General features: G+C 40.3%; 1 protein-coding gene across 3 annotated transcripts in view; it reads right to left on the bottom strand.

The window, feature by feature from the left end:
• LOC121869946 (TATA box-binding protein-like 1) overlaps positions 1-15,124 on the bottom strand; it is a 38,895-nt gene extending 23,771 nt beyond the window's left edge. The window contains exon 1 of one of the 3 annotated variants that reach the window (XM_042371533.1): positions 15,064-15,124. In XM_042371533.1, coding sequence (XP_042227467.1) covers positions 15,064-15,091 — 28 coding nt within the window. In that variant the 5' untranslated portion in view covers positions 15,092-15,124. Of the gene's footprint in view, positions 1-9,067; positions 9,352-15,063 lie in introns of those variants that run through there. The other 2 variants (XM_042371534.1, XM_042371535.1) reach the window with 2 other exon arrangements.
• Positions 15,125-15,822: the final 698 nt, after the last annotated feature.

Here is a 15,822-nt window from a genome sequence, read left to right as displayed (position 1 = left end):
GATGAACCCAAGAACAGGACTCGTTAACCTGTGAGCATCATGCCTCATCCCCACATAACATCTCTGCTAGAACATTAAAAAATTACTTAAACTGATTTGTTGTTTTAACATGGTAATGCATGGTGCCAATTACTGTAATGGTAGACACAGGCGAAAATATTAAGAGAATCCATAACAAAATCAAGATTTATTCTAAATACTGTCAACACAAGCATTACAGTATATCACACTAACTTCAAATCCCAAGAACTGGTTAAACAATAGGAAACAAAGTTCTGGTCAACCTAAAGGGAGGTGGAAACCAATAAGAAATTTTTTAGCACAAAATCATATGAAGAAATTTTCCAGCACTAAAAAGATTCCTGCAGCTACAATAGATCCACTTCAGACCAAAACACTAATCCAATGTTATCTTACAGCTTCCCATATACAGTAAAGACACCCTACACAACACTCAGTTTACAGAATGACTCCCATACATCCCATTAAAATATTTTTCAAGTTGTGCAAAAGTTTGTTATTATGGAAGGTAACTAGGACAGCGTAACAACACTACAGTGATATCCACATTAGCTGGAACATTGGTGCAGAGCCGGAAAAAATCCCCCATCCCCGGAATTTTCCAGGTAACGGGAAAATTTTCTCGTTAGTTCCAGAAATTGCCCATTACATCACCTCTTGAGCCCAGAAAAATATCCCTCATCCACGGAATTTTCCGGGTACCGGGAAAATTTTCTTGGAATTTTCCGGAAAATGTGCCCCTTAGAAAATCATCCCCCAAGCCGGAATTTTCCGGTTTGGGGAAAAGATTTTCCGAGAAAATTTCAATTCCGGCTATCAGAGAGTTCCGGGTTGGAGGGATTCCGGCCAACGGAGATATTACTATATTTGCAAAGGATTATGCGTAAGGCGGCTGAGTGCACCCCTTTGTGAGACACCACCTATGATTCAGTATAGGGTACAGTACACATTTACTTTTTGGTTTATAGAAAATTTGGCTTACAGATAGGGTCCAGGAACGGAACCTTTCCGTAAACCAGGGAGTGTCTCTACAGTACGTGCTCCACCACCTTCCTCCATGCAGAAGTATACTTCTGATAATAAGTTATCAATAAAAATTTTATTCTATGGACTGGTGAAAATTTAGCTCTAAAAAGTCCCCCAAGAGCCCAGCGATAGTACACACAAAGGACCATAAAACTGTAAATACCATCATCCTCATCCATGACACTCCTCACACTGTGTTTGTGCTGAGAACAAGGAATAATACTTGCAATACAGCTAAAATTGCCTCACACATGCGATCAGGTTATTGATCCCATGATATATGTATAAGGTCTTGCAACTCATGACCTGTGTCTCAGTGTTCACAAAAAGTCTAGGAATAAAACAAACTAAAACCCGACAGTTAACAGGTACAAGCCACGATGCTTCTTGAATACCCAATAAATCAATAAATTTGTAACCCAAAGAGGTAACCAACAATACCTCAAAGAAATCTGAGAATTCAAAAAAGGGAACTGTCTCCCCGTCACTGGAAGCAATTCAGCACTTAAATTTATTTTTATACCAAAGATAACGTTATGTAATGACATACTGTAATCTCCCACCACATATTCAAATATCATGTGACAAAATCCCTAAAAGTAACAAACAACCATTCACAAGCACTTACACCAATCTCTATAATATTGTATGATTGACTTGCAAGTGCAAGTTTCACTTTAAATTTCATATTAATTATGAACATAAGAACATAAGAATGCAGGAAACTGCAGCGGGCCTATTGGCCCATACTGGGCAGTCCCGTTTACACCCAACCCCTATTGCTCATATAAGCATCCAACCTATGTTTGAAGCTATTCAGCGTATTCGAGTTAATGATGATATTTGGTAACTTGTTCCATTCATCCACTACTCTGTTTCCAAATCAGTGTTTACCTATTTCACGCCTAAATCTAAATTTGTCTAATTTAAAACCATTGTTACGAGTTCGCTCCTGGTTGGATAGTTTGAGTACCTTTGTAATGTCCCCTTTGTTTAGCCCTGCCTTCCACTTATACACCTCTATCAGGTTGCCCCTCGCTCTACGTCTCTCAAGGGAGTGCAAATTAAGATGCTTAAACCTGTCTCTATACTCAAGGTTCCTAATGCCCGGGATTAGTCTTGTCATTCTCCTCTGAATTCTTTCCAAGGATTCTATATCCATTCTGTAATACGGTGACCAGAACTGAACTGCGTAATCCAGGTGTGATCTCACAAGAGCAAGATACAATTTTAGGATGACCTCGCCAGTCTTGTAACTAACACTCCTTTGTATGAACCCAAGTACTTTATTAGCCTTGTTACGAGCAAAAACACATTGTTTACTTGGCTTAAAGTTCCTACTTATCATTACTCCTAAATCTCTCTCGCAGTCGGATTTCTCTATGGCATCATTGTTCATCTGGTTTCCCTGTTTACATCTCCTATACTGAGTACTTTACATTTGTCCACGTTGAATTTCATCTGCCATTTTTCAGACCATTCGAAAAATTTGTTTAGATCTTCCTGTAGTTTTGTGGAGTCCTCGTCAGATTTAATAACACGTCCTATTTTAGTGTCATCAGCAAATTTGCTTATGTTGCTGTCTATGCCGATATCTATGTCGTTTATGTATATAATAAATAATAATGGTCCAAGTACTGAGCCCTGGGGAACTCCACTTGTGACGTTGCTCCAATGGGACTTGGTGCCATTAATGCTCACTCGCTGTATCCTGTCCTGTAACCACGCCCTAATCCATTTAAGGATATTACCTTTGATGCCATGTGCTTCTACCTTTCTAATTAGTCTTTCGTGGGGGACTCTGTCGAAGGCTTTGCTAAAGTCGAGATATACCACATCATAATTGTGCCCCTCGTCCCACCGATTCGAAAACTGATGAAAAGAATGTTAATAGATTAGTTAGACATGAACGTCCGCTTGTGAAGCCATGCTGGGAATCATTGATCAATCGGTGCTTCTCCAGGTGATTTCGAATAGAGTTTGAAATGATTGCTTCCAGTAATTTGCCTACTATTGATGTTAGACTGATTGGGCAGTAGTTAGAGGATAGTGATCTATCCCCCTTCTTGAAAATCGGTATTACATTCGCTATCCTCCAGGATTCTGGTACTACACCTGTTTTTAAGGACATGTTAAACAACTTCGCTAAGGACATACTAAGCTCTTCCTTACATTCCTTTAATACTCTGGCAAATATCTCATCGGGACCAGGTGACTTATTAGGCTTTAGTTTGTCTATTTGCTTATTAACATCGTTACTAGTCACCACTATCTCGCTTAATTTGTTTTCTTCACTGTCTCTGAATAAAGTCGGTGCCCCGGGTATCATGTTTAAATTTTCGGTGGTGAAAACTGTTGAAAAATATTTATTCAAATTATTGCTCATTTCTCTGTCGTTATCAGTGAGCTCGCCGGTGTCTGACCGTATTGGTCCAATCTTTTCTCGTGTTTTAGTTTGATACATTTGGTAGAAACCTTTGGGGTTTGTCTTCGCCTCCCTTGCTATCCTTACCTCATTATTCCTCTTGGCTTTCTTTATCTCGGTTTTAACCCTTCTCGCCAATACCCTATAATAATCCCGGAGGTGAATTTCGCCACGATTTATCCTTCTACCTATAGCCTTCCTTTGACCAATGATGTTCTTTAAATAATTATTTATCCATTTAGGGTCATTGTTGTCTGATCTGAGTTTTTTGTATGGTATGTTCTGCCTTTGTGCATTAAGTAACTCACTATTTAAATTGTCGTGGAACTCGGCAATCTCAGATCTCGTTATCTGGTCGGTGTCATCTGTCAGGTTCACGGCCAAGCGCGACACCCCCTCTCTCAGCTGCCTCTTTAAACTGTCAAAGTTTGCCCTTCTGAAATCTGGTACTTTAGTGGAATTTTCCTTACGTCTGCCCTGAAAATCTAACTGGAATCTAATTTCTTTGTGATCGCTGTTTGCAAGTTCGTTCCCTACCTCGACATTGCTGATGAGGTTTTCTCTGTTTGACAGAACTAAATCGAGTATATTATTACCACGGGTGGGTTCGGTTATATGTTGACTTAGAAAACAGTCCTGGATCGTCTCGAGAAAATCCTCTGATTCTGAGTTACCTGTAAGGTCAGTCCAATCTATTTGGCCAAGGTTAAAGTCGCCTACTATACAGACTTTGTTGTGTATGGAAGCCCTGCGCATTTCATCCCAGATAAGTCGCTCATTGACTCTATCAAGATTGGGAGGTCTATATATTACTCCTGTGATTAATTTTTCCCTACCGTCGATTAATTCTATCAAATTGTTTCTGTATTCCGCTCAGTTTTTATTTCCTTATTTATTTCACACTTCAGATTATCCCTAACATATATTGCTACTCCGCCTCCTTTCCTGGTCTGCCTATCGGTATGGAACAGTTTGTAACCCGCAATTTGGTATTCGACCGGTAACTCACGTGTGTCTAGGCTGATCCATGTTTCAGTGAATGCTATTATATCGATTTTTTCGGTACATACCAAGGCCCTAATATCATCCATTTTGTTTCTCATACTTCTACTGTTCGCGTAGTATACATTTAAGTTAGTCGTGTTCTGAGTCCTCCCCTTACCGCGTTTACCTTTAAACTCCCTGTCTAATTTAGTTTTGTCATCATTCCTAACACTATTTCCCTGTAATCTTTCACTTTGTTTACCCGCTCCCACTGCAGTCTCCTCCACCCCCGTACTCATATGTTCTCCTAGCAGTTTAAAGACTTCGATATCTTTTGAACTGCCCCCTCTAGAGCCCCAGCCAGGGTTGCTACTCCATCCCTAGACAGGTGCACCCCATCCCTAGCATAAAGGTCCCTTCTGCCGTAGAAGTTGTCCCAGTTGTCAATGAATGGGACTGATATTGACTTGCAATATCTGTCAAGACGGTCGTTGACACCAACTGCCCTCGACAACCATTCACTGCCAACTCTCCTTCTAGGCAGGACACCGCATATGATAGGGATCCCTCCCTTATTCCTAATACGATCTATAGCTGCCTTGAACTTATCAAGAAGCTCCTCGCTCCTACACCGGCCAATATCATTGCCTCCTGCACTGAGGCAGATAATGGGTTTGTTCCCATTACCAGACAAGATATTGTCCATCCTGTCAATTATATCCCCCACCCCAGCTCCTGGCAAACACACCCTCATCCTATTTATGTTTTTACCACAAAAAGCCCTGTCCAAGTACCTTACCTGTGAGTCACCAACAATTAAAGTTTTTATACCTTCCTTGTCAGCCCTGTCCCTGACTGTACTAACGTCCAATTCGTCTATCAAGGGACTGAATGAGTTGGTACACTTAGCTGCTGATGTCGTTGTTGACGTATCCTTGGTGTGTTTCTTCATCACCAGTTTGGTCATCCCTCTCCTTACAACCTTCCACTCGCTTGAATTTTCGTCAGACACTGGCTTTCTTGAATTTTCGTCAGTCACTGGCTTTCCCTGTCCCGCCTCCCCCTTCAATCTCGCCATCTCTCTTAATTTCAGGTTCTCCAACGTGGCCCTCTCTATTTCTTCCTTGGCCCTCTCCAATTCTTCCATGGCCCATTCCAGCTTGGCCAACAAACTTGCAGACCCCAGACCACACATAACGCTGGCCATATCTGATAATTATCCCTCGGGAGCTAACCCTGCCGTGACCTTTCCCCTAGTGAGGTCAGAACACAAAATAAAAATGAGCACAACACTGTCTACATGCCAAGAGACATCAATTACAGCATGTGTCAGTATAAAAAAATGAAAAGTGCAAGAGAAAATCTAAATCATGGTTTAAATTCAACACGTCTTATTCATTTTTTTCCTAAACGATTATCAACAAATTTCTGTGAAATACAAATCGCAAATACAACACAACACTGAAAGTATGGAGAAAGACATTCCCTATAAGACTTATGACAGGTGGCAGACTTCAACTGTCAATTACATTCTCAGTGAGTACAATAGCTATACAGTACAGTGATCCCTCGGTTAACGAATTACTTTCCATAAGAATCTTCAATTCGATTAATGAACAAAAATTCGGATAACGAAATCCTTACGAAATCGTGTCAACATGTTAACAAATTTATTAAAAATGTGCTAGTCTACTCTCCAGTCCGTGCTCTATTACAGTACAGTGGTCCCTCGGTTAACGAACACAATTCGTTCCAGAAGGTCTTTCGTTAACCGAAAATTTCGTTAACTGAAACCATTGTTTCCATGGGATTTTGGGTAATTGGTTCCCGCTCACCAAAAATTAAATACAAACTAAAAATAAATGCAGTAAAGTACACTTACTTTGAGGTGTGCATGTAGAAGGCTCCTGGTTGATGATGATGATGGGAATTAGAAGTGGGGGTGGAGGAGAAGGGAGAAGAGAAGGCAGTGGGGTGGAAGAGAAATCACCTCATGCTTCATGCCTCCATTTCACCCATAAAATTTTAAGTTCACTTGGTGTAATTCAAGATTATTTTCTTTAAATCAACACTGCACTATATATTGTCAATATGTAAAATAAATTTCAGAATGACCAATAATTGTAGTACTGTAAAAACGTAAAAATAGTTTATGTTCAAGAGAGTCTCAAGCAAGGTGCTTCCTCCACTGAGCACAGACACAAACTGACACCATTCTGGGCGAGTAAAGTGGCTGTTTGGCGCGCTAAAAACTAGTTCCCTTTACTTCAATTATGTTAAATTATTGTTAAAATTACTAAAAATTTTAATATAAGACTTGGAAAATTATTGAATAGTACAACCTTCTTGATATTTACTCAAATGGTAACGAATTTAAGCCCTAAAACCGATTACTGTATTGGCAGACTAATACTCCAGCTGGTGAGCAGGCGAAAACATGTTGACACGATTTCGTAAGGATTTTGTTAACCGAATTTTTGTTCGTTAATCAAGTTGAAGATTCTTATGGAAGGTAATTCGTTAACCGAGGCATTCGTTAACCGAGGGATCACTGCACTGTACTTTATTAATAAAGCATGGACTTGAGGGTAGACTGTCACATTTTTAATAAATTTGTTTCTGATTATTTGTAAAGAGGATTTTCCAATTTATTATTTATTTGTATGTGTTTTGTGTGTCTACACACACACACATATTTACAATGCAGGTAAAGGAAATTACTGTCTCTAGAATGAATAGCTCACGGTCCCAGCCACGTAAATGCCTACAACTTTAAAACTACCACAGACATTCTTGGGTACATCCAGGGTGTCATCCGCGAATAACCGAGGACCGCAAAGTAAAAATCCGCAAACTTGGGGAGCCCCCTGTACTGTAGTAAGATGTGCAGAGACTAATCAGAGAACTATGTAAGAGCCCTGAGGTTAAAGTAAGAGAAAGCAGGGAAGTACAGTATGGTGTCCCTGTGGTGGTACAACATAGTATTTATGTATAGAGTGGAGAGGGAAGTCAAGACAAGAGGTGACTGGGACAAGTGCTAAACTGAACCCGGCAGGGGGGTGTGGCACAGGGTATCACATCAGAGTGAATGTAACTTTGGATGTAATGACAGACTTCAGAGGTAGTACAGTATACTGCAGTACAGTAGAACCTGAAATGTTCTTGTCAAGCTGCTGCTGCTCCCAGTCATTACTGATGGTATTAACAGTATGAAATGACTGACTCACATGACCCCACCCACAGTCCATGTTACAACAAATGCAAATTAAAAATAAGTGGGTGGAAATCAATGTTTGTAGCTAAATTATTATGTAATGTACCGTGTAACTTTGGTAATACCTGCTGTACTTGACGACCACATTATCAAGGTAATTTCTCCTAGAAAATAAAAGCTTTCTTACCATATAAAAATGACAAAAAGTGCACGAGAAATACATTTTGTATAGTATCACTTTTACGATTACAGTAAATCTTTACATCTGGGAGGCGAGAGTGACAACCTCCCGTGTCCACCACGCTGGTTTCTTGGTCAAACTTTTAGAGAGGAATCATAAAATTATTTCAAATGATTAAAATACAAGATTGTCTTAATATTTTAGGTTAAGTATGGTTTACTTAGGAAAGCCTAAATTATAGACTGAAGCAGTACTGTATCTGGTATTTCCATATTTCATTGGTGCTAAACTCCAGAAGTAACAAATACTGTAAGCTACATTTTATAATTTTTAACTCATAATATGAACCAAAGGAGCCTAAAATACTATTGTACCAGGTTATTTGAAGGTTTGTATTGCTTTTTGAAATATACCAAATGCACACAAGGTTAGCCTACTTCCTACAGTGTTGAACAAAAGTTTTACCCCAGAATTTTTTTCAATTTGATAATTTCCCCCATTAATATTATCTCCACAAAAATATATATAGTACATTGTCAGTTATGACAAAATACAGTAATAAAATAGATTGTGATTGATTGTGGAGGCTGCATATGTACCGTAGTGTGTTAAGATGGAAAAGTCATGTACAGTTATGAGAATTGTTAGGTTTGGTTACTTAGGTTTACATTTTTGCCCCCCAGGCCCCAATGTGGGTCAGTGACCTGTGCCCGGGTGGGCTAATCCCCCCCAAAAATAAAAATTTAAATAAAATAATGTTTGCTATTCTAATGTTCCACAATTACCAAGCTTAGCTAATCTAACATATTACAGAAAATTTTTAAAAAGTTACCTGGTAATACTTTAGAAGAGGTGTACAGGTTAACAAACATTAGAAAACGTTATACTGTACAGTATTAGAAGAAACCCATCCTTTCTCAATTACAAAAAAAAAAAATAGCAGAGGAATCAATTTTGGTAAATACTGTATTTAGAAGTTGGTATGCACAGAAATAACTATGGAAAATAGGGTTTAATGGTGAATTTCATTGTTTCATACAAATATATCCCCAGCCCCAATTACAAACAATGTTGGTTGAGCAAAGAGGGCAGAATTTTGAAGGTGAGGAAAATCGTGGGGTAAAAACACGCAAAAAAACTGATGAAACAAAAAATCCTAACCAGAGAAATCAGAAGGACCTGACCTAACCTCCGAGGCAGTGCTTAAAATACTTACCTTAATAAACAGATGCAGGAAGATAAAGTGATGCCACTTGAATGAGGAAGTGGTGCAGTATGGTGTTTGGACACTGTAAACCCACAATTACAAGATCTCTCACTCTTGGGCAGTGTCTGTCTCTTAAATACTGTACTAAGTGTGCCCATCTTCACGATACTGATAGTATGAATCACACCATTACCCCTGAAGATGTCAACAGCTGTGGCATTATTCTCAAAAACATGCTGAATTACATGCCAATCTGCTCAGGAGCAACCTTCACAGACAAGCGCCATCTTGCCACTACACATTTAAAATTCCAGAGCTTGCACATGATCACAAGTCTTCCACTGATTGGCTCACAAGTATCACATGACATCCAAACTTCCACTGATTGGCTGAGTTAAAAAGAAACAATGACTTCCCTGCAAATTTTTACTACAGTACAGTATATGTAAGTGAAACAGAAATGTCAAAATAAATAAAAAAACTGTAAATTTCCAACAAAACGATATACAGTCAATCCTCACATTACGCGGTCCCGCATTCCGCGTTTCACCGTTAACGCGGTGCCTTGCCAGAACCTAACATGCTCACATTCCGCGGTCGTGAACGCCATTACGCGGAGAGTGTCCGGCGCGACGCTATTTTTAGATTTGCCCCAAGCGCCACCCACCCGCCTGCCTGCCTGCCTCTCCCTCCTCCTCCCTCCGCTTGGGCAAGCGGCGCGGTAAGGTTGCGCAGTGTGTGTCTTTGTTGCGTTATCACTGACGTCATATGACGTATCAGACCTGTGATGGCCATGCATCCCTACCCCCCTCTGCTGCTAGCTGTAATTGGCTTAAAGTATTATGACGTGTCCACCCAGGGGAGGGAGGGAGGGAGGAGAGACGACGCTTGACCTAGCCGCGGCAGTTTCATCCCTCCAGGCCACTCCGTGTAAACGCGCATCCATTGTTCCGTAAAATGGCTTCCGCCGGACCACCACCCCCAGAGAAAAACCTTTCCTTACCTGGACCCAGCGGCACTAAACCAAAGAAGACACGACGTTCCTTAAGCTACGAGGTGAAGTATAGCATCATCCAAGAGTTGGAGAAAGGAACAAGGCAGGTTGATTTGGCGCGCCAGCATGGCGTGAACGAATCTACGATCCGGACTATAAAGAAGGATTCAGCCAAGATAAAGGAGCACATGAAGATCACAAAGTCTACAGGTGCTTCTATGATCAAGTATTTTCACAACCAGGTGCTTCTCAAGACAGAAAAATTACTTGTGAGGTACTTGGTGCGTCAGGCGCGACGGAACATGGCGGTCGACACGCGCTCTGTGAAGGACTACGCACGTGAACTGTACATGGCAGTGGCACGAAAGATGGGAACTTCAGAGCCCAAACCCTTTACTGCTTCCTCTGGGTGGTTACAGAGGTTTAAGATCCGGAACAAGATCACCAATATAAACATTGGTGGTGAAGAAGCGAGTGCTGATCGTGCTGCGGCTCGGGAATTTCCTCCATTTTTACGTGAGATTATGGAGGAAGGACAGTACAGTGACGACCAGGTGTTTAACATGGACGAATCTGGTCTTTTCTGGAAAAAACTACCTTCCAAGTCCTTCGTTGTGAAGAATGCCAGCAGGATTCGGGGCCGGAAAATGCAGAAGGAACGCATCACCGTCCTGTTTACCACCAATGCCTCCGGTACCTGTAAGCTCAAGTTATCGGTGATCCACACAGCCCGCAAGCCGCACGCCTACAAGAGCATGGACATGACCAAGCTAAATGTCCACTGGCTGACAGCACGTAAGGCATGGATGTTCTCTACACTGTCCCTCTCCTGGTTTGATGACTGTTTTGTTCCCGATGTAAAGAAATTCTGTGAGCAACAGAATGTCCCATTTAATATTTTGTTGCTGCTGGACAACGCACCAGGACACTCGCCCCTACTGTTAGATCGTCACCCCAACGTAAAAGTGGTCTTCCTTCCTCCCAACACTACGTCTTTAATCCAGCCCATGGACCAGGAGTTGATTTGCAATGTGAAAGCTGCATTCTCAACAAAAAAATTCCAGCTCCTGAACGACTACACCAACACCAGGGAAGAGTTGCGTGACCTGAGTGACACCACCACCGATAGCAAGAGCGACGAAGATGAGGAACAACAGTTAGAACAGCAAAAAATACTCTTCAAACAATTCTGGAGAGTATTTAACATCAAGAAAGCTGTGGACATCTTGGTGGAGTCATGGGATCAGCTGTCTATTGCTACAATTCGTCACGCATGGAGACATGTGTTGCATGGAATACCAGGTGAGAGGAGGAGTCAATCTGTGACTGGTGAGGTTCAGACTGTTGCAGTAGCAGTGGACCTTGCCAGAGAAGCTGCGCAGACTGTTACAGTTCCAGGCTTCTCCGAGACCACCAACGACGACATCCTGGAGGTGATCAGAAATCCTGAAGTGACTGCCGACGAGATGTTGGAAGAAGAACACGTCAGTGAAGAGGAGGAAGAAGGTGCGGCAGTCTCCGAAGAACACAATTTAAGTCATAGTGATATTAAGGGTGCCATGGAGTGTGCAGAGAAGATGAAGTCCTTCCTTTCCCGCGACAATGACGATGACCGCTATGAAGTCTTCCATAACCGGCTGGTGCAGGCTATGGAGCCGTACATCAAGGTGTATCACGACAACATCAACGCCAGCCGTCAGCAAAGCATAACAGATTTCTTCACCCGCAACCCACCACAGCCAGCCCAAGCCAGTGATAGTGACAGTGAAGTTGACTTTGAGGGATTTGTCAGGGAAGCCCTGACAACTGTAAGTGACAGTGATGATGATTCACCTAGTAATGGTGATTCACCTGAGGGCCAGTAATCTGCCCTCTGCCTCGGAACCAGCCTCCATCCCCGTATGCCGACCCATCTCTTCTACTACCGTAAGTGTTCCACATAATTTTTAGTTTTCTAACCTTACCTTTATTTTTCCTATGTTAACCTTTATCTTTCCTAACCTAACCTCGTCTATATTACTTGTTTTTTCATACCATCATAAAGTTAAGATAAAATTTTTACTGCAACATAGTTGTGTGTCGTCAAAAAGTGGAGTTTGGGGATCGGCCTGGACTCCATTTCAATTAATCCCATATGTTATGTTGTTCACTTTACGCGTTCCTCACTTTCCGCGGTACCCTCCGGGTTACATTAACCGCGTAATGTGAGACCCAACTGTAATATATTTTGGCTCTATCTCCCTATATGACAATATAGAGTTCCGTGCTTGGCAACTTCAAAATATTAACCAAAATTTTTACCAAACCTAACCTAGCCAAAAAAGAAAGGCCAAAAGAACAAACCCTAATGACTCATATACTATACATGATTTTTCCAACCTAACATCCTGGTTATGTAGCCTTCTGTTTACCGAGCCAGGAATTCCCAGCTCAGTAGCCACTTCCAATAAAATATGCAGCCACACCTTTCTGGTAGTACAGTACTGTATACTGTGAGAACCACCCAAACTTAACCTTAAGATCCAGGATTAGATTTGCTCGCAATAACCTCTGCTGTAATATACAGCACTAAATTTTGTGTGACATAGTACTTTAGCCCTAAAACCATTCAAAATAGTCACATGATTTATTTTTAGAAAAGATCGTGAAAGACACATTTGACTTCGAGCACCATCGGCAATACTGTATAAAAAAAATGAATGAATATCATGCACATGTAGAAACTGAATTTTTTTTTACTTGATCAAAGAGATATCTACTACCATCTCTCAAAACCTTCTGATAGATCAAAGAGGCATTTTTTGCAGTAATGGTGAAAGAGACGGTTACTACTAGAAGGACTTATGGAATTGCACCAAATTTTGGGGAAATGTTGTTTGGATGATACCACGTAAGAAAATCGAATCAACAATGCACAGAACCTATTAAAACATGACGTAATCTCAGTAATTATTGACTGACCCGCCACCGATTTTTCCTAGAAAACAATTATAAAAACGCCGCAATTTCACAGTGTTCAATAGTGGACACTGTCATAGTTTGTGCAAATGTGTTAAAAAGTGGTTGTTTCTAAATTAAACCTAACCTAACCCTAGCTGAGAAAAAACAACCAGCAGAAACGTTGTCAGAAGACGTCGCCAACCTAACCATACAAACCTACCTAACATAACTTCCTAGCCCCTGGTATATCAAATAGAAAGAACTTACTATGATATGGTGTAATTTTATGTTTTTTGTGGACGTGAGAGCAGGTGCCCATACCGAATGGCTCATAAGCACAAACTGAGCATCGGCGTCGATCCAGGTAAAATTATCATTACAGTCTTGCACCAATTTTGAAGTAGGTCAGGATCGTTAAAAAAAAAAAAACACAGAAAAACATAATTTTAACCTAACCTAAACTTAAAATCTTAAAATTTGCTGCATGAACGAAACGATTATAACACCTCTATCCGGTGGCGGAGTGGTTTTTAAACATGTCAATAAGATTGGCTGTTCACATCCTGGGATGAGACGTCACCACTGCATTACTGCTGAGAAGAAAATGTAGTGCGTGGAGCCTAATTATTTACCAAACGAAGCATTTGCACAAGAAAAGATTATCATATCAGAACTCACTCTTACTCTCATCCTAACAACATTTTTAGAAACAACGAATGAAGTCAATCCAATATAAATTGTAAGAAACACGTCCAATGAGATCGTTGTTCATTTCTTGACATGTAAACAAAGACCGCTGGCGCGCCCATATAGCAGATGATGTGAACCAAAACATGGTTACTTAGGAATATCCGACAGTACCATAATTACAGAGTAATTATTTATGACTTAACAGCCGCTGAATTTTCATAGAAAACAAATTTTTAAATGCCACAATTTCACCGTTTTATAGTGGGCACTGTCATGGGTATGGCAAATGCGTTAAAAAGTGTTTATTTAAAATTCTAAGTTAAGTTAACTTAACCTAACCTAACGTTAAACCTGCGGTGGGCGTATTTACTGTTACCAAGACGAGGAAGCGACTGTGAAGTCCTCCATATTAGCCCAGTTTTTACCAAATAATTTCACTCTTCTTTCATGCCTTGTCCACTAACAAGTAATATATAATCCAAGGATAGGCCAAAAAGAAGAAAAAAATACAATGTTGTCATTTTGATATTATTACTCGGTATTATCCAAAGATCTCCTGAAAATTTGGTGTAATTCCATAAAGTCGTTCTGGAATTAACTGTCTCCTCCACCAGAACCGTTTTTTTTATTTTATTAGTGAAGCTTATATTAGCTCTCAAAAACTTTTAAGTGACAACCTGCATAAACATTTTGACAGCACAAGTAGAAGGTGTGAAAAGTAACCTTCACACGTGTAATATTACCGACACACCTAACACATCACTTACAAATAGAAAAATACTGAAGTGTTCAAAAGATTATCTAAAAAACAATGAACATGAACTATGGTCATTGTAATTAAAGATCACATGGTACAAGTCTTAACCATTTCCTGTTGTCTGCTGTGTTTGTACAGATCAATACACACTAGTTTCTAAATTAATGTATTATATTCGAGAACCATATAAGTCAGACCCATCAGTCAGTCTCCTTAATTCACCTGTACACTCCCTGGCTCCTCCCAGATACACTTCCAAAATGTTCTTGTTAGTAAGGTCTTGCCGTGGCCTACACGGGGTCAACTGAACCCTCATGAAACACTCCCTCCTCCAGCCTCTACTTCCACTATTCTGCCCCAATACTTCACCAGAAAGCAAGTAATACATGTGAAACACCCAGTTTTTATATATTCCACATCCTACAACGACCGCATGTCACAACTATGAAATATAATCGCCAATTATGAACAATGAACAATCCAAACATGCTCCGGTTCAGTAAGCTTTTGGTTGTCGGATATTAATTGTATGTATGGCAGCCCCGTGAAGGTGTTAGCATGATACAGTGGCACTTTACTGACCCAAGTGAGGCACAATCATCACAGCAATTTATCTTTACATACCAGTAATAGAGGAAGTAACTCTAATCATTCCGTACAGTACACCATCACAGCATCTTACCTCAACCATAACAGGATGAAGAACCGCGCCCGTCATTGGTCAAATCTCACCCCATCAGCCAATCACAGATGAGCTTACGAAACACAATGGGCGTTAAAGGTTAATAAAACACGGATTATGATTGGTTAAATATTGAGCACTGAGCCAATGGGATAAATCTATACACAATCAGCTGGGTGTATGTAAAGGCTATCAGAGGACCGGAAGAGTAATATCTGATGCGTTAGACACTTCTCGCTTTATGATTGAAATTATGATAGGGGGACTCTTCTATATAAACAACTTAACAACAACAGTTTAATTTAAGAGTTTTTGACACGGAAATGAGACAGCAGAAAAAGAAAAAAACAAATCTGAAGGGCGTTGACTTCAGTAAATGAGAACCTAAAAACCCGCGTGTTTATACAATTTGAATCAAAAATGGTAAATCAACTTCAGAGATCACCCAACAAATATAACAAGGACAGGAAAAGGAGAAATGTAAGGAATCTGACACTTTGACTGGAGAAGCAATTACACACACCCATCTGTCTCAGTAGGGATTGTTCCCAGACTTTAATTTTCGCTGTCTATAAAGCTTTTAAGACAAGATCGATTACGGTTTACCAATGTTTTTGTTTCATCTTTTGAAAACATAAAAAACTACATATTGGTCATAAGTGAATAAATAGATACTATATTTATATATACAGTATATACTG

Source organism: Homarus americanus, unplaced genomic scaffold (genome assembly GCF_018991925.1).
Source record: "Homarus americanus isolate GMGI-L3 unplaced genomic scaffold, GMGI_Hamer_2.0 scaffold14467, whole genome shotgun sequence".
Lineage (NCBI taxonomy): Eukaryota > Metazoa > Arthropoda > Malacostraca > Decapoda > Nephropidae > Homarus > Homarus americanus.
Note: the sequence above shows the minus strand (reverse complement) of the source record. Positions and strands in the feature narration are given on the sequence as shown.